This window comes from Budorcas taxicolor, chromosome 20 (genome assembly GCF_023091745.1).
Source record: "Budorcas taxicolor isolate Tak-1 chromosome 20, Takin1.1, whole genome shotgun sequence".
Lineage (NCBI taxonomy): Eukaryota > Metazoa > Chordata > Mammalia > Artiodactyla > Bovidae > Budorcas > Budorcas taxicolor.
Window position 1 is genome coordinate 67,092,726 of NC_068929.1, and position 19,092 is coordinate 67,111,817.

General features: G+C 42.6%; 1 protein-coding gene across 1 annotated transcript in view; it reads left to right on the forward strand.

Annotated features, from left to right (window-relative positions):
• Positions 1-19,092, forward strand: part of SEMA5A (semaphorin 5A) — a 359,057-nt gene that overhangs the window by 263,680 nt on the left and 76,285 nt on the right. Inside the window, exons 12-13 of the mRNA XM_052659173.1 lie at positions 5,041-5,222; positions 11,614-11,757. Of these exons, the coding sequence (XP_052515133.1) occupies positions 5,041-5,222; positions 11,614-11,757 (326 nt within the window). The remainder of the gene's footprint in view (positions 1-5,040; positions 5,223-11,613; positions 11,758-19,092) is intronic.

Consider the following 19,092-nt stretch of genomic DNA (forward strand, 5'->3'; position numbering starts at 1 on the left):
GGACACAGACATCACTGTGGCAGCTGGAGGCAAGCAAGCAGCCGGGTCAGAGGAAATGGACACAGTTCATGCTGGGCTTCCCTGGTGGCTCAGTCAGTAAAGAGTCTGCCTGCAGTGCAGCAGACCTGGGTCAGGAAGATCCCCTGGAGAAGGAAATGGCAACCCACTCCAGTATTCTTGCCTAGAGAATTCCATGGACAGAGGAGCCTGGGTGCGCTACAGTCCATGGGGTCGCAAAGAGTCGGACATGACTTAGCAACTAAACCACCAGCAGTGGTTACTCTTGCCTGTTGTATTTGGAGGCATGACTGCAGAAATAAAACTCACTTGGATATATATATATATATACTTAATATTTATTTATTTGGCTATGCTGGATCTTAGTTGCAAGTTATGGGATCTCGCTCCCTGACCACGGATCGAACCTAGGGCCCCTGCATTGGGAGCTAGGATTCTTAGCCACCAGACCACCAGGAAAGTCGCCTGGATTTTCACAAAATATGTTTCACCTTTCTTTTGAAACTGTGACACGCAAGTACAGTTTGTTTTACAAGTTACACATATTAGTCGCTGAGTCATCATGTCACAGTTTGTTTGCTCCAAAGGAATTAATTCTCTCCTCCATGGAGTTCCCCCCCGCCCTGTGGATGATGAATCTTAAATCCCCCGGAATCAACCAGGGCAGGAACTTGTGAGCAAGATGGTGGGAGCAGCAGGCAGCGGAGGCTAAAGTGAAGCATGTAACTTATATGTAACCTCATCTCTTCATCTATCATATTTTCTAAGAAATGCATAGTTTCCCCATGTTAAATTCAAGAGGTTTGGACTCTATGCCTTCTGTCCATTTGCAGAGGGGAGATTCCTTCTGAGGGCTGGGTGATCTGAAGTCTGGGTCCCGTGAGTCTCAAATCTTGGGACTCACTAGCTCCTGGCAAGATCCCCTTGTCAGATTTGAGCTGACATGATGTGGTTCCACCTGCCCTGGACTAGTCTTCATGCGTCAAGGGACCATCGAGGCCCCTCTCTTAGGGCTCTCAGCATCCACGTCACAGAGCATCCACATCACAGGTCGTCCACACACCCCTTCCGCCCTCTGCTCTGACCCTGCTGAAGCTTCTAGCTCAGCTCTCAGCTTTGCTTCCTCTGGGCCACTTCCTCCTGGCCCAGGAACAGCAGCCTGGTGCCCACACATGTGGCAGTACCCTTCCCCAGTCATCACTCAGGCTGCCCTCTGCCTCCACAGCCCCAGCAGACCCCTTCTCCAGGAGCCTCCATCATCACCATCCCTCCAGATCCCGCCAGCTTGCTGGAAGCCCCCCATCCTTGTCCACACCCCGTACTCTGAGATGCATCATTGGATTTACTTACAGTGATAATTATGGGTCCAGCTCCTCCATGCCAAGTCATAGACTCTAGGAGAGTGGACACAATACGGATTTGACTGGGATGTGCTTAACAACTAGGACATATCTGGTTGCTTAATAGGCACTCTTTTCATTTGTAAACAAAACGTCAGTTTGAAATGACTTTTTTAGACCAAGCCAGATCTTAAATCAAACTAGTTGACCAATCTTTCAATGTTTTAAGGAACATAAAAATGCAAGATTTGTACATGTGTGAGTTTTAACTTCAGTTATTTTTTTCATTTTCTTTTTCCTTTTTTCAATTAATTTTTATTGGAGTGTAGTGTTAGCTTCCGGTGTACAATGAAGTGAATCAGATATATGTATATAATCAGTGTTGAGTTGGGTATTCAATCAGTCATTCATTTTTCAGATTCTTTTCCAATATAAATCATCACAGACTACTGAGTGGAGTTCCCTGTGCTATAAAATAGGTCCTTATAAGTTATCTATTTATTATTAGTGTGTCTGTATCAACCCCCATCTCCCAATTTATCCCTCCCCCATATCCTCCTCCCTCTCTAACCATAAGTATGTTTTCTGCCTCTGTGACTCTATTTTGTAAATAGGTTCATTTGTGCCATTATTTTTTAAGATTCCACATATAAGTGACATCACAAGAAAGGGACAGAAGAAAAGAAAGAGGAGAAGGAGGGAAAGGGGAGCATGCTAATACCTTGTCAGTCAAGGGGTGGCAGGATCTTCTACTCATGTGAGAAACTCAGAGAACAAGAAGAATTGGATATTCAACCAGTCAGTCAGTTCAGTCGCTCAGTCGTGTCTGACTCTTTGCAGCCCCACGGACTGCAGCATGCCAGGCCTCTCTGTCCATCACCAACTCCCGGAGTCTACTCAAACTCATGTCCATTGAGTCAGCAATACCATCCAACCATCTCATCCTCTGCTGTCCCCTTCTCCTCCCACCTTCAATCTTTCCCAGCATCAGAGTCTTTTCCAATGAGTAAGTTCTTCGTATCAGGTGGCCAAAGTATTGGAGTTTCAGCTTCAGCATCAGTCCTTCCAATGAATATTCAGGAGTGATTTCCTTCAGGATTGACTGGTTGGATCTCCTTGCAGCCCAAGGGACTCTCAACAGTCTTCTCCAACACCATAATTCAAAAGGATCAATTCTTCGGTGCTCAGCTTTCTTTATAGTCCAACTCTCACGTCCATACATAACTACTAGAAAAACCATAGCTTTGACTAGATGGACCTTTGTTGATCAAGTCCTGTCTCCTTTTTAATATGTTATCTAGGTTGGTCATTATTTTTCTCCCAAGGAGCAAAAATCTATTAATTTCATGGCTGCAGTGACCATCTGCAGTGATTTTTAGAGCCTCCCAAAATAAAAAAGTCTATCACTCTTCCCATTGTTTCCCCACCTATTTGCCATGAAGTGATGGGACTGGATACCATGATCTTACTTTTCTGAATGTTGAGTTTTAAGCCAACTTTTTCACTCTCCTCTTTCACTTTCATCAAGAGGCTCTTTAGTTCTTTGCTTTCTGCCATAAGAAAGGGTGGTGTCATCTGTATATCTGAGGTTATTGATATTTCTCCTGGCAGTCTTGATTCCAGCTTGTGCTTCATCCAGCCCAGCATTTCACATGATATACTCTGCAAATAAGTTAAATAAACAGGGTGACAATATACAGTCTTGGTGTACCCCTTTCCCAATTTGGAACCAGTCTGTTTTTCCGGTTCTAACTGTTGCTTCCTGACCTGCATACAGATATCTCAGGAGACAGGTGAGGTGCTCTGATATTCCCATCTCTTTAAGAATTTTCCACAGTTTGTTGTGATCCACAGTCAAAGGCTTTGGCATAGTCAATAAAGCAGAAGTAGATAATTTTCTGGAACGCTCTTGCTTTTTTGATGATCCAGTGGATGTTGGCAATTTGATCTCTGGTTCCTCTGCCTTTTCTAAATCCAGCTTGAACATCTGAAAGTTTACAGTTCATGTACTGTTGAAACCTGGCTTGGACAATTTTGAGCATTACTTTGCTAGCTTGTGAGATGAGGGCAATTGTGCAGTAGTTTGAGCATTCTTTGGCATTGCGTTTCTTTGGGATTGGAATGAAAACTGACCTTTTCCAGTCCTGAGGCCAACCGCTGAGTTTTCCAGATTTGCTGGCATATTGAGTGCAGCACTTTCACAGCATCATCTTTTAGGATTTGAAATAGCTCAACTGGAATTCCATCAGCTTCACTAGCTTTGTTTGTAGTTATGCTTTCTAAGACCCACTTGAGTTCACGTTCCAGGATGTCTGACTATAGGTGAGTGATCACACCATCATGATCATCTGGGTCATGAAGATCTTTTTCGTACAGTTCTTCTGTGTATTCTTGCATTGTGTATTCTGTGTATTCTTCTTAATATCTTCTGCTTCTGTTAGGTCCATACCATTTGTGTCCTTTATTGTGCTCATCTTTGCATGAAAGTTTCCCTTGGTATCTCTAATTTTCTTGAAGAGATCTCTAGTCTTTCCCATTCTTTTGTTTTCCTCTATTTCTTTGCACTGATCACTGAGGAAGGCTTTCTTATCTCTCCTTGCTATTCTTTGGAACTCTGCATTCAGATGCGTATATCTTTCCTTTTCTCCTTTGCCTTTAGCTTTAATAGTTACAGCCTATTCTGCTACATTCTGTTCTGGCGTGTTTAGAAGATGAGAGAAGATGTCCTTTATTCTTGGCTCCTAAAAGTGAAAGTGAAGTCACTCAGTCGTAACTGACTCTTTGCAACCCCATGGACTGTATCCTACCCAGGCTCCTCCATCCATGGGATTTTCCAGGCAAGAGTACTGCAGTGGGTTGCCATTTCCTTCTCCAGGGGATCTTCCTGACCCAGGAATCTAACCCAGGTCTCCTACATTGTAGGCAGATGCTTTTCCATCTGAGCCACAGGAAAGTCCTAAATTTGATTCCTAAAATTGTACTTAAACTTAGACTTACTCATAATAAGTTTTACATGGCTTCCTCACAAATAAAAGATGTTTTGTTATGAAAAACAACAACAGCAACAAGAAGAACTAGACAGTTGGATTCTCTGGGAGAAGGCAAGGGTGGGATGATTTGAGAGAATAGCATTGAAACATGTATATTATCATGTGTGAAACAGATCGCCAGTCCAGGTTCGATGCATGAGACAGGGCGCTCAGGGCTGGTGCACTGGGATGACCCTGAGGGGAGGGATGGAGAGGGAGGTTGGGAGGGGGGGTTCAGCATGGAGAACACATGTACACCCATGGCTGATTCATGTCAACGTATGGCAAAAATCACTACAATATTGTAAAGTAATTAGCCTCCAATTAAAATAAATAAATAAAAGAGAACTAGAGAAGACAACCCTGCCATGGTTTGACAGGTCATTAGCACCTTCCCCTCCCCCTCCTCCTTTCTGTCTGTTCCCTCCTCCCCTCCACCTCCTTCCTCCCCCTCCTCGCCCCCACTCCATCCCTGTCTCCACCCGTGGCCTTTACTGCTTTTCTTAGAAATAATTCCCCTTTCTCTCTTTTTGATTGCAATTTGAGATATTCCAAAGCAGCTCTGATGGTCTCCTGGGAGATCTCATTTTTTTCTCTTACTATGTTTGCAGCCTTAACCCTTTCTGACATCCTTGCCTATATCTGCTTCCTAGGTGAGGAATCTCACCGTGGATGGGCACTTTGGCGCATGGTCTCCGTGGACGCCCTGCACACACACAGACGGAAGCGCCGTGGGATCCTGCCTCTGTCGCACCCGCTCCTGCGACAGCCCGGCCCCGCAGTGTGGTGGCTGGCAGTGCCAGGGCCCCCGCATGGAGATCGCGAACTGCTCCAGGTGCGTCCCTCCTGATGCTTGGGCTAAAACGCAAGTGTAAACCCAGCTTGTCCAGGCATTTGGGAAATCACTTCCAATACATGTCTTCCCTATTGAAGAGAAAGGTCACAAAAAGATAGAGACGCTGACCACTTAAAAATGACAGGATCTGTGGGGGGAGATTTTAAATTAAAAACCTAATTTGCAATGCACTTATATATATGCGTCCTGTGCGTAGATTTGTATAACTGAGTCGCTGTGCTATCTAACTACAACGAACATGATATTGTAAATCAACTAAATTAAAAAAATTGAAAATCAGATTCTAAGCCTCTTTATATGTTTAGGTGAATCTAAACCTATCCATGTGTTCATTGTTAGACTGGGAAAAGTGTTTCGAGTATGCAAAATATTAGAAGAAGGAAAAGCATACCGTTTCTGAATGTTAAATTAGACTGTGCTCATCAATTTTTTAAATGCAAAGGTGACTATCAAATCTCTGTGGTATTTAAATTCCATTCACACATTCAAATAGTGAGGTAACAGAAATGTCTGCAACATTTGAAGCTTTGGGTGAAAAGAGAATTCAATGACAACTTGCAAGTATATGAAGGGGATCTAGTTTATCACCATTCTTTTAGAGGGCAGGTGAGTAGCTTGCTGTGGAGACAGAGCATCCAAAAACCACACTGTCCAAGTATAAGCATTGTGATTGGCAGCTGGCCCATTGCAGGTACCTGTGTGGACATGGGAGCTTTAGTTGTTACCCTAGACCGGTCCTTTACAGATTCAGGAATATCGACTCTAGGGGCCATTTCTGAAACTACCAAAGCTATCCTACACTGCTGCTTACACTCAGAGGACCCTGCTTCTTAAAGTGGATATTTCAATATCTTAATGCTCCACTGTGTTTGACTCTTTGTGACCCCATGGACTGTAGCCCACCAGGCTCTTCCGTCCATGGGATTTTCCAGGCAAGAATACTGGAGTGGGCTGCCATTTTCCTCTCCAGGGGATCTTCCCGACTCAGGGATCAAACCCACATCCCCTGCTCTGGCAGACAGATTCGTTACCACTGTGCCATCTGGGAAGCCCCTCTAAAAGTGCGTATGGCTTTCCAAATCCACATGAGAGTGTCACTTACTGGTATATGAGCTGTTAGTGATAATTTTTGGTTGGCGACTTATGGGGGATCCAAGAACGCATGAGTCGATACACTGTACCTGCATCTCTGTCCTAGCCTGACTCGGGGATCGTGTCTGTCACGGTAACGGAAACGATGCCCACCTGCCAGGAGCATCCCGTCTGCTTGACGGGGACCCCTCATGAGTGCACACTTCAGCGTGCCCGAGGGATAGGAAGCTAGGACTCCATCAATGGCAAAAACAGGCCATGCTGTCATTTTATGGGTGTCACCAGATTTGATCTTCATCCTTATGAACCACCTCGCTGCAGGGTCAGGAGGGAGGAACCATAGCACTCACTGACTTCTTTCCACTGGGAGCCCCTGGTACTGTCAAAGGAAAGAGACAGTCGTGAGAAGCCAAGTGAACAAGGCCAGTTCGCAGCAAATATTTGATTTTCTAGCAGCAAGGGCTTATTAGCTTACATATTCCTTTGAAGTTATCTGCCAAAACTATGGTAATCTGACACCAGAAATAGTTTTTGAGTTGATAACTTGTTTATGTTGGCCTCAGTTTTGTTGGAAGCAGAAAAGTGGAAACCACCTAACTTGCAAACTGATTTTTTTTTTTTTGGCGCAGCCACTGATGTCAAGTACTTCCTCAATTAGTGCAAAGTGCATCAGAAAGCCTCTACAAAGACTGATCTAATGACTCTTAAGTTAAACCCGTTCTTCATTTATCTTTGTTATTGTCTAACTTAATATACTCAGAAAGTGTTGGGGAATTCAAAATATTGCTAATTCAATACATTTGTCAAATATAATATCTTTGATTAAATGCTCTTATATCGCATCATTTAAATTTGTCATTATCTTGGAGCTACAGATTAAGGGCATTCAATTTACGGAAATAAATCCACAGTATAAGGTAATTAGCTAAGTCAGACTCTATTATCAAACTGGGGCCAAGTCACACTTCCTATCAATCAAGAAAATCTGGTTTAATTTTATAATTAAAGTGAACACATGAATGTCTACACCCCTTCTGAATTCTAATTTTTTGGGAAGGAGGAAGGAACAGAGAGAGACAAAACTCGAACTAGCTTAGCAGTAAGGTAGAATGTCAAGGAAGGCTTGGAGCTTTGACAGAGTTTTTGTCATCTAAATAAGTCTGCAGCTTCCAATGATGGCGACGTATACCTTTTTTAATGGGACTTTTTTTCTAGGAGCAAAACCTGCATCTGTTCTGGTTGGTCAGGGCGACCACTCTGACAGTGAGATTGTGTGCAGGAAAGGAGAGGGTTCTGAGCATCTCCAGGGGAGATGAGGGGAAGGCAGGAAGCTGGGTGTGCTGTGCTGTAGGCCCCATAAAGACCACAGCTGGTCACAAGGGGGGCTCTGTAGCGGCAGGACCCTTGGCGGTGTTAGATTCTCTCACCTGAGAGTTATAACTGCCAATACCCTCAGCATCTGGAGAAAGGCAGACAGACCCCAGAGTCTATGACTATGCTTTCTGACAGAAGCCAAGTCTTTAACCAGAAAGCTCTGCGCTGCGATCTGAGCGGGCTTCCCAGGTGGTGCCAGTGGTAAAGAACCCACCTGTCAGTACTGGAGGCGTGAGAGACACAGGTTCGATCCCTGGGCCGGGAAGATGCCCTGGAGGAGGGCATGGCAACCCACTCCAGTGTTCTTGCCTGGAGACTCCCCATGGGCAGCGGAGCCTGGCAGGCTACAGTCCATGGGGTCACAAAGAGTCAGAAAGGACTGAAAGAACTTGGCAGGACTGCTCAGAACACCCCGACGCAGCTGATACCCACTGCCGAGTAACCTGGAGGCGGCTCACATGGTGTGAGCATGAGTAGGTTTCCTGTCATCTGTGTATTATTTTGTTGCTGGCTCATTTTTTTTAAAAAACATACTCACTTTTCTCCTCCCTTCCCTGTACCGTGTATAGCACTGTGGCCACAGTAATATGTTCCTTTTTTTTTTTTAAACTGGATTGGAGTATAGTTGCTTTGCAGTGTTATATTAGTTTCTGCTGTACAGAAAAGTGCATCAGCTATACGTATACAGATATCTTCTCTTTTTTAGATTTCCTTCCCATTTCGGTCACCACAGAGTATCAGGTAGAGTCCCCTGTCCTACACAGTAGGTTCTCATTAGTTATCTGCTTTATACAGAGTATCACTGGGTTCGATTCCTGGGTTGAGAATATCCCCTGGAGTAGGAAATGGCACCCCGCTCAAGTATTCTTGCCTGGAAAATCCCCTGGACAGAAGAGCCTTGTGGGTTATAATCAAAGGGTTCGTAATGAGTCAGACAAGATTGAGCACCACAGATACACACACAAAATCAACAGTTGTGCACGTCAGTCCCAGTCTCCCAATCAATATGTTATATTTAAAACAAACACCAGGATACTTGAAACTAACACACTATTGTGAATCATCCATACTGCAATAAAAAAGATATAAAAAATTTAAAAAGCAAGAAGCACCAGGAAAGCTTCTCAGATCAGTGTCCACACTTACCCTCCTCACTTACTGTAGGATTTTTATCTTCTTTCCAAGAGCCGATTTAGAATGCAGAGACCTCTGGGCAAGTGGTCTGTGACATCACTCACACTGCCAGTTGTGTTGGGGGGCCACACTGTATGGCAACCCAGGGCCTGAGGACACTGCCTGCCCAAGAAGGGAAGGGTGGTCAGATAAGGAAAGGCAGGCTGCAAGGGCAGATTTTGCCCTTTGTTCACCACCTCCGTAGGCCAGCTCAGATGCTCCACACAATTAAAAAGGAGCCCCTAAGTCTACAGAGATTAGACCATTTGTGTTATTTCAGAAAACAAGAGCATATCAACATTGCATTATGTGTTGCATTATTTCTATAAAACTAAGGTGGTTTCCACTGATGCCTGGCAGAAACTTCATAAAAGCTATAGAACTGTTACTGTTGGAAGGCTACAGTCAATGAGTAGGACTCTGTTTTGTATTGTTCAATGGAAAAAAGGACTATCACAGACATTCTTGTGACTTTATTGATGCCTGCTCAGCTCTGGCTCTAGTTTTGGAAGGCCATTCACTAAAAGGAGCTGTGATACAATTGGTGGTTATTTTAAGACTAAAAATCAAATATTAGTAAAGAAACCTGTTTCAGTGATGTTTTAAGTGCATTAATCAAATGACTGACTTAATCAAAGAAGTAATCCATCTGCGGATATATGCTGACTTAGTGCTACTCTGGGCTTCCTTTGTGGCTCAGTGGGTAAAGAATCTGCCAGCATTATTGTGGCTCAGTGGGTAAAGAATCTGCCAGCAATGCAGGAGACCCAGGTTCAATCCCTGGGTCAGGAAGATCCCATGGAGGTGGGCATGGCAACCCACTGCAGTACTCTTGCCTGGAGAATCCCATGGACAGAGGACCCTGGCTACAGGCCATGGGGTCACAGAGTCAGATGGAACTGAGTGACTAACACTCTCACTTTCAAGGCTGCTTCTTTGGTTGCCTGCTGCCACGGCTGCCTCTAAGGAGCACTTTGAGGTGTGCAAACCCAGCTCCATAGAATAGTCACATATGTGGACACTGCAGTCATTAATTTCCTAATGTACTATATTCCTATTATTTAAAATACCTACTGCCCTGTATACAACAGGTTCCATAGATTGCGAGTAGATTACATCATAAGGTGTCATGTTTGTTAAAAGGTTTAGGCAATTAAGAATTTCCAAGCAATTTTGGGAGCAGTGCTTCTTGCATTATGTAACCTTTTTTTTTATATAAAAGAAACTTTAAAAATTTCTTTTTATTTATGTTGAAATTTATTTTATTTATGTTTATTTCTATTTTATGTTTCTTTTATTTATGTTTTCATTTTATTTATGTTGAAATTACATTATTGGATGCTTTTTAAAATTGTGTGAGGAATGACATGTAAGATATTAATTACTTGTAGAAACAGCTTCATAAATCTGTCTTATTTTGTGTTATTTTGGTTAAATTATTATGAAGCAGCTTTGTTATATCATACATCGAGGTATCACTTTATTTTGATTTTGATTCAGTTTCAGAAAACAAAGTAGTGAAATATGAAATATGCTAAGAATTTTATCAGAGGAACTTTCATTCAAAATTGTGTTAGAAATTACATGTGTAGTGTGCTGTTTATACCTTGAGCTTCAATGGTATAGCTGTGCACCTGCATGCTTTTAAAGGAATATATAAAGTAAAATGATTATTTCAGCAGAAATATAAATACTATAGAGAAGAGTAACAGCAATTAGAAATGCATATGTGAATAGAGAAATAGAGAAAAAAATCTACATGCAGTTAACTATCTATATGGAAGTTTAGACTCTGGTTTTAACATATATTTTATTAATAATACTTAAATTTTTAAAAAGTTCCTATAGTTTATTTTTAAATAGGAGGGACAAACTGGTAAGGGAGATATTTAAATTATAAATATTCTACAAGCAGACATTTTAAGGAAAAAATTACAATATTAAACAAAAATTTTTCTCTGGCTGTTAGTAGCAGTTTATTGTATAAAAGTATTTTTTATTTTATATTTTAATATACCTGCCTTATTTTATACATGTTAAAGTAACATAAATAAAGATACACACAATTGGCACTTCCTATTTATACTCTATATCTTTGTCAGATTATTGGAGAGTAGCCAAGAATCTGAATTTAAAAATATCCTTTCTTCATTTTTAATAAAGCTTGTTTTATAACTTTTGACATTATGGTACTCTTTATCAGTAAGAATACCATCAAGAGAGTTACTGATTGTCACTGCCATTAATAGATTTTAAAGGAAACATTTAGATGATTATTTGATTCAATGTGCCCTTTTCCTAGATTATAACTGATACAGTACAAATCAAAGAAAATCATAAAGGCCAAAGGTTCAGGGATGCATCTCTCATTGCTTTTCAAAAAACAAAAGTAGCATTATTTTTCATTAGCTTAACGTTTTCACCACTAAGCTTTCTGGTTTCTAATTAGCCCGTTTTTAAGTTATTTGCAAGTACATGTAAAACTTGACTCTCAAGTTTTCTTTTTTGACTCGAAAATCAGGTTCGGGGGCGGGGATGGACTTCAAAGTAACCGGTTCCCGAGACAGTACATTGGATTGCTTTCCAGGGCTCCTTGCTCACGTGGCCTTCGCAGCCCATACATCAGTGGTCCCCGTGGGGGGCAACCCCCGGGTGAACTTGGGGGTGGGTGCAGATAGAGGTTGGGCCTTGCACAAGTTGACCCCAGTGACCCTGTTGCTTCTTCCCCCAGGAACGGAGGCTGGACCCCCTGGACCTCGTGGTCTCCCTGCAGCACCACGTGTGGGATCGGCTTCCAGGTGCGGCAGCGGTCCTGCAGCAACCCCACCCCGCGGCACGGGGGCCGGGTGTGCGTGGGGCAGAACCGCGAGGAGAGGTGGGTACCTACCCTCTGCGCCTCCGGGTCGCCACCCTCCCGCTTCCTGTCATCCCAGTGCAGTTGGTTTCCCTGCGGTTTCAGTTTCTGGATCCAGCTCAGCTTGTCTGTGGCATCCTTTTCTGTTGAGCCGAATGACCTCTTTTCTTTCATCCTTTAATTTCGACCAAAGCTTGGGGTGGACAGCTTCACTGGTGAGCCTGCAGGGTTCACTCAGCCCAGCCACTCTTAAGGGATGGGAGATACAGGGACAGCGGGCATCTCTGTGCTGGGCTGCCCGAAGAGGAGGCACGTGAGTCTGCTGAGGAATGACTGCTCTTATTAAAATTCCACTAGACTGGTCTCACACCTCCGGTTCCAAATAGGGCCTGAGCTGGTCCTGGGTCCAGATAGTATTGATCAGAAGAGGTAAGTTTTCCATCATGACTGAATTAAGCACTGGCACCGGGTGAGACCACAGTCAGTATTTTGGCTATAATTACAATGACACGCTTGTCTATTAACAGGACCCCTCAATGAACCTGCAGGACAACCCGGTGGGGCGTTCCTTTTCCATGTGTATTTTAAGCTTTCAGCACCTCCCTCAGACATTTCAGTTCAGTCTCGCATTTAACAACTTGTTGCTCTTTGTAGACTCAAACATTTGGTTTCGGCCTTATAAATCTGCAGATGTGGTAACTGGCTCTTCCTTCCTTATTTAAAGTACACCCTCGTTTATGGTTTTGGGAGAAAATCCAGGTAGGTGAATTTCACATCACCTTTGTGAGTCTTAACTCTCCACACTCACATCAGTTTATGTTCTTGGTCCATGAGAAGCAAATTGGCTTTCAGTACTTTTTAATTAAATTGTAGTAAGACTTGTATCCTGTGAAATGACTTCAGTGGGAGCCTCGTAAACATACCTATGCAGTTATTGGCTTATGTGATTAATATTTATATAGACAAAGCCAGCAGGCTTAGTGGGTAGGTAATTCTCCACCAGATATTTATTACAACCTGAAATTAACTGGAGAGAATCATTTTTTTTTCTCTCTTCATTGTTTTCCTTAATCACCAATTAAGATTGCATTCTTTTGACTCAGAGAAAAATGAAGGATGATTTTTACAAGGCAAAGTTGGTTGTTTCTGAAGTAGTACCCTGGGACAGTCTAACACAAGCCTGTCATTTCCAATCTGACACCAGCTGATAAGTGGGAAAGTCGATTATGGGAAAGATGTCTTCCAGCGTTAGAAGGTTTTAAATTGGCTAGAAGTTTTAAATGCTGTATGTTGTCACATAATAGAGCCCATTCAGGTAAAGTGACGTCTGTCCACCCCTAGAATCACAGCACCTCCACAAACCTCACAGCTCTTATCACCTTTCCCAAGTTGAGCACACAGGAAGGAAGAAGCTGGTTAATTGTGTGGTTAACATCTATATACGTTCTGTATCCATTTACAAGTGTTCATAAAGCTTCATTTTCAGAAAAAAATCAGGATGGTTAATGTGTTTGGGGAACTTTCATTTAAAGTATTCTTATTTTACAGAAGAAACACTTTTGGACTAAATGAGTATTTGCTTGAGAAGGGAACTTGGATTAAGTAATAGACATGTAGATGAGAAGAACAGGGCCTGTATCCCCAGGGAATCTCCCTTTGAAAAAGCCTTTCTTAGGGGTGATTGAGAAGTTAATGAAAGCTAGAAAAAACAAATGCATGGCATCTCTTTCTTGGCCTTCACTCGCGAAGAGTTCTTAGTGTCGTTGTCACGTTATGTGGGAAGTCTCTCTACCTAAGTAATATAAAGAAATATCCTGATTTTGACAAAACACATATCTGAAAACTAAACTCAAGATTAAAGGAGACCCTGATCTTCATGGGAATGTACGAAAGAACAAGGGCTAGATATATACACTCATTAATAAAGTCACGTCATGCTTATTTAAACACCATCAAACCTAAAAATGAGATACGATGAGATGAGATGGTTGCATGGAATCACCAATGCAATGAACATGAACGTGGGCAAGCTCTGGGAGATGGTGAGGGACAGGGAAGCCTGGCATCCTGCAGTCCATGGGGCCACAAAGAGTCAGACACAACTTGGTAACTGAACAACAACAAACCTAAAAAACTCCTGAGTGGCCACAAATGAATAAATTGACTCGGCGGTAAGATCCCTAAATTCATGCTAAGATTTTAGTGAGTGACTTTTTACTTGTGACAAAATCTCCAATATGTGAAAAATTCACTGAGAACGTGATTGCAACAGAAATCTCAAAAACATACACATCTATTTTTGTCTAAATAATGGATAAAGAAAATATCCAATTTCTATCCCAGATGTACTTTAAAAGGCATGGACATTTGTTTATCTGTTCCAAAATTTCTGGAAAATTATTTTCTTGAGTAGTAGAAACTGAGTAGTATTGATTCCCAGATAGGCTACCCACAAGGATGAAGCAATGGACCCCTGTGCAAATATCATTGAAATGTGAAAATCCTTGTCTGTATTCACTTTCTCCTGCTGCGTAACAACAGTTCTACAAACTTACTGACTTAAAACAACACACAGTTATCACCTCCAGTCTCAGTGGACTAGGAGTTCTGATATGATTCACCTGGGTTCTCTGCTCGGCCAGAGCTGTGGTTTCATCCGAGGCTCACCTGGGGAAGGATTTACTTCCAAGTTCACGTGGTTGTTATTGGCATTCATTTCCATCAAACTAACTTCCGTGGTGGCTAGATGGTAAAGCATCTGCCTACAATGCAGGAGACTTAGGTTTGATCCCTGGGTTGGGAAATCCTCTGGAGAAGGAAATAGCACCCCACTCCAGTACTCTTGCTTGGAAAATCCCATGGTTGGAGGAGCATTGTAGGCTACAGTCCATGGGGTCACAAAGAGTCGGACACGACTGAGCGACTTCACTTTCACTTTTCCATCAAACTGGGGACCTTGGTTGCTTACTCACTGTCAGTCTGAAACTGTCCTCAGTTTTTTGACAAACAAGCCTTCCCAACGTGGTCACTTGCTTCCTCAAAAATAGCAAGGAAGAGAATCTCCTTGCAAAATGAACATTACTGTCTTATGTAATATCATCACAAAGGTGGCATAGCCACACCTTGCCATAGTTTATTGGTTAGAAGAAAGTCACAGACCTAGTGCTCAATCAAGAGGAAAGATAGATATATCATACATAAATGTATGCATTGCATAGGATGTACACATCAAGAGGCAGGAATCTGTTGGGCTCAATGTAGAGTTTATCTGCCATCAATGATGAACTGTCCTTATCACATACAACATCCAATTCACCCCATCTCCAGTTTCCTCCCAGTTTTATACCATTCAGTCATTTCCCCAAATCTGGAACCTTATTCAAATCAGACTCAAAGTGAATGAGTCTCCCTGGGTGTAGTTCATTTCAGCCTGTCCATCTTAAAGTGTGAGACAAGTTATCTGTCCACTAACACACTCAGCAGACACATGGTGGGGCAGGCAGAGGATAAGAGGTACGGTTACTTCTGTTCAAAAAGGGGGAAATGGAAGGTACAAATAAATTTCCATAAAAATTCTGAGGTCTACGCAGACAAGTGTATGGAGCTGCTTGATGAAGTTGCAAAGCTCGGGCATAATTCTCCACAGTTCTTAGCCCTGCTCTCATGTCTGTTTCCTGCTGGACCCTTCCTTTTCCATGAAAGGTAGCATGTGCCTGCAGCTGGTTAGTTTAATGAGCCTGCTTCCTGCCAGTGGAAGTTTGGGTTTCCAACAGCCTCATTTCATTTGTACTTTCTCCATATATTCAGTCTCAGCTGGTGATCTTTTTGCTGAAGTCAACTTCAGAAGTCTGCCATGAATTTCCTTGGGCTTTACTCCACTAAACAGTCTAGACCCACAGATCTTTCTGAGACAGCCCTTCTCTAGCTGGGGCTTTTGCTAAGATGGCTGAGGGACAACACCCTCCAGCTTTCTTGTGATTGGGAGGATCTGCGATTCTTGCTCTTGAACTTCTGAAAGGACTCCTTGTGGGACTGAACTCTACTCTGATCTTTTGACACCCCTGAGGTTCTAACAAAAGGTTGTACACTCACAACTTCAGGTTTTTACTCTTTGCCAGCCTTCCTGGTGATGCTCAGAAGCCGCCTCTTCATTTCAGTATCTTTTGCCATCAGGAGAGGCCAATGTCCTTTCTGTTTAGTATTATTTCCCTCAATTTCTTTTTCTGCTGCCCCAATGCATCAGTGGTAAAGAATCCACCTGCAGCGCAGGAGACATAGAGGACACGGATATGATCCCTGACTTAGAAAGATCTCCTGGAGAGGGAAATGGCAACCCACTCCAGTATTCTTGCCTGGAAATCCCGTGAACAGAGAAGCCTGGCAGCTACAGTCCGTGGGGTCACAAAGAGTTGGACACTACTGGAGAGACTGAAGATGCACACACATATATATGTACACACACACACACACACACACACACACACACACACATCTTTATAACATAAAGGGAAGGAAAGTCGCTCCGTTGTGTCTGACTCTTTGTGACACCATGGACTGTAGTCTACCAAGCTCCTCCTTCCATGGAATTTTCCAGGCAAGAATACTGGAGTGGGTTTCCATTTCCTCCATCTCCAGGGGATCTTCCCGACCCAGGGATCAAACCTGGGTCTCCCACATTGCAGGCAGACGCTTTACCATCTGAGCCACCAGGAAGGCCCATAACATAAAATTGTCATTTAACCATTTTTAAGAGTTTGACTTAGTAGCATTATTACATTTAAGTATTGTGCAACCATAACACCATTTCCAAAACTTCTGCATCCCCTGAAACAAGAACTCTGGAACCAATAGTTGATAAATCTGCCTAATAGAAGATTTAAGTAAGTATTGAGTAAGTAGAATCATATAATCTTTTCTAGTTTGTACCTCACTTATTTCACTTAGCATATCATTTACAAAGTTCATCTTGTAGCATGTATCAGAACTTCATTGCATTTCAGGCTGAATAATATTCTTCTGTAATATTATACTAACAGTTTATTCAAAGGGATTAATATTCTCTACCAGGATTCTCAAAATTCTACTTGCTTCTACTCAGTTTCTAGTCCTGAAGCCACTTTGATATTTTTAGATCTTTCTTAAAGTAGCACCATGTGTCTAAGTATCAAGATCTGTTTGATTGTCATTCATACAAATATTACCTCAGACTTAGCTGCCTAAAACACCACGTGCTCTATTGGCTCACAGCATCTCTGGGGTCGTGGCCTGGACGGAGCTTAGCTGGACCCTTTGCTTCAGCATCACTCAAGGGTGCAGCAAGGTATAGACTGTGGCCATGGTCTCATCTGAGGCTCCTTTGGCAAGGGGAGGGGTCTGCTTCCTAGATTTCTCCTGTGTTGTCGGACTGAAGCTGTTTTCCAGAAACTGCTCTCAACTCCTTGACTCTGGGACTTTCCTATTTGATTGCTTACTTTTTCAGAGCCAACAAGAAGGAACTTCTTGAAAGAAGGATAATACAGGGTTAGGTAGCATATCATGGAAATGACAATCTGTCATCTTTGCCGTGTTCTGTTGATCAGAAGCAAGTCACAGGTCCCACCCACACAGGGTGGGAAGGAATTACACAAGATGTGAATCCCAGGAAATGAGGCTCATGGAGACCACGCTAGAGTCTTTCAGTTGTATTATCAAAGTAGAGACCCAGTCACCAGTCGGGGTTTATGATATGATTTTTCTGTCTGCACAGGCAAGTTTGCTTAATCCCGTGATGAGCCAAAGTGATGCTCTTTGCAAATCATTATCACTACTCTTTCCTAATAGTTCCCTTAGCTTCTTCTTGGGGACAAAATAATATTGTGAAGAACTCAATACTTGTACAGTTTCTCTGGTGCCACAGAAAATTCCATTCTCCCAGTGTGGCCCAGAAAAGCAACAATCACTTAAGAGTAAATCAAGGAGAAAACAGTTCTCATAGGGCTCTGATTGGTTCAGGCTAACAGGTTTCGTGAGAAACCAACATGGGTGGAACCAGAACAGAACACATTTGTAGCGTGAAGAAATAGAACAAGGGAAAATGATACGGTATTGAAAATCTAGTCCATGCAGGATTATGAAAGACAATTCTCTTCACAGAGATTAGGTCTGTGGAAAAAAAATGGATAATTTATGGAGAAATAGCGCCAGGCTATTAATTCATTCTGAAATGCAAAATGAGAATGAGCAGTCATGGGCAAAATGAAAATCTTAATTTTTAATGCATCGTGAAATGTATCTGTGACCATCAGTGCTCTAAGAGGCTGGTGGTCCGAGAGAGCCAATAAGATTTCAGAACTGCTCAGCTTGTCCTTTGGTAAAAGCCAGCCATGTATAAAGGACTCAGTAATGAAGAGCAAATGGCTGATATATTGTGTATCTATTTTATCCATAAATTAATAAAAATCCTTGCACACCCAGAGTCACCGAGGTAACTAAGTTTATGTGTGCTCAGTTGCTGTGTCTGACTCTTTGCGACCCTGTGGACTGCAGCCAGCCAGGCTCCCCTGTCCATGGGATTGTCCAGGCAAGGATACTGGAGAGGGTTAGATGTCCAATGTTGTTCATGACCAAGAAAGACATTGGAGGCCCAGTCTGTAATTTAACAAGAGATACGTCTCTCTGGCACGTGTTTGTTGGGTGATGGAGTAAGAAAGGCAGAGGGCCAGTGCTCTCCTGACATCGCAGAAAATGAGGTGTAAGGGCTCAGCCTCTGAGCAGACTTCCCCCAGGGTGAATTTTTGAGTGAAACCTAGACATAAATGACAGACTAGCCTGGCAATTTCTAGTGCTCTCTGACTTCCCTTGCAGAGGACACCAGTTACATTATCTGGTGTGCCTTTTGTCATAGAACTACTATAGAAGAAGAAAGAGAAGAAAGAAAAGCACATTGTTGACCACCTTAAAATGCAGCCAGGGATATAATTTATAACATGGATAGAAAGTTCTAGGCTACACAGAGTTATCAGGTTCTCCTGCGGCAGACTTTCAGCTGTAATAATACACTGAGTGTGTTCAGAGGGGAGCACGATGTAGACAGAGATGAGAAAGGATACATACATTATGATTCACTCTCCTTTTGGTAAGTGGTGGCTCCATTGCTATGCTTTTTATTAAAAAGTCAAGGGTTTTATGAGTACTATGAATAAGATTTTCCTTTGCCCACTCTGCTCTTAACGTGGGTTTGTTTTTGGTTTAGAAAGCTGAAGTTAGTGTTAAGGTGTCAAGGAATTCCAGACCCTTTAAATATGGGCAACATCACTTTGAAACGGGGTGGTATTCTGTCCACATTGAGAAAGACTCCACATGGATATTTTAATTTAC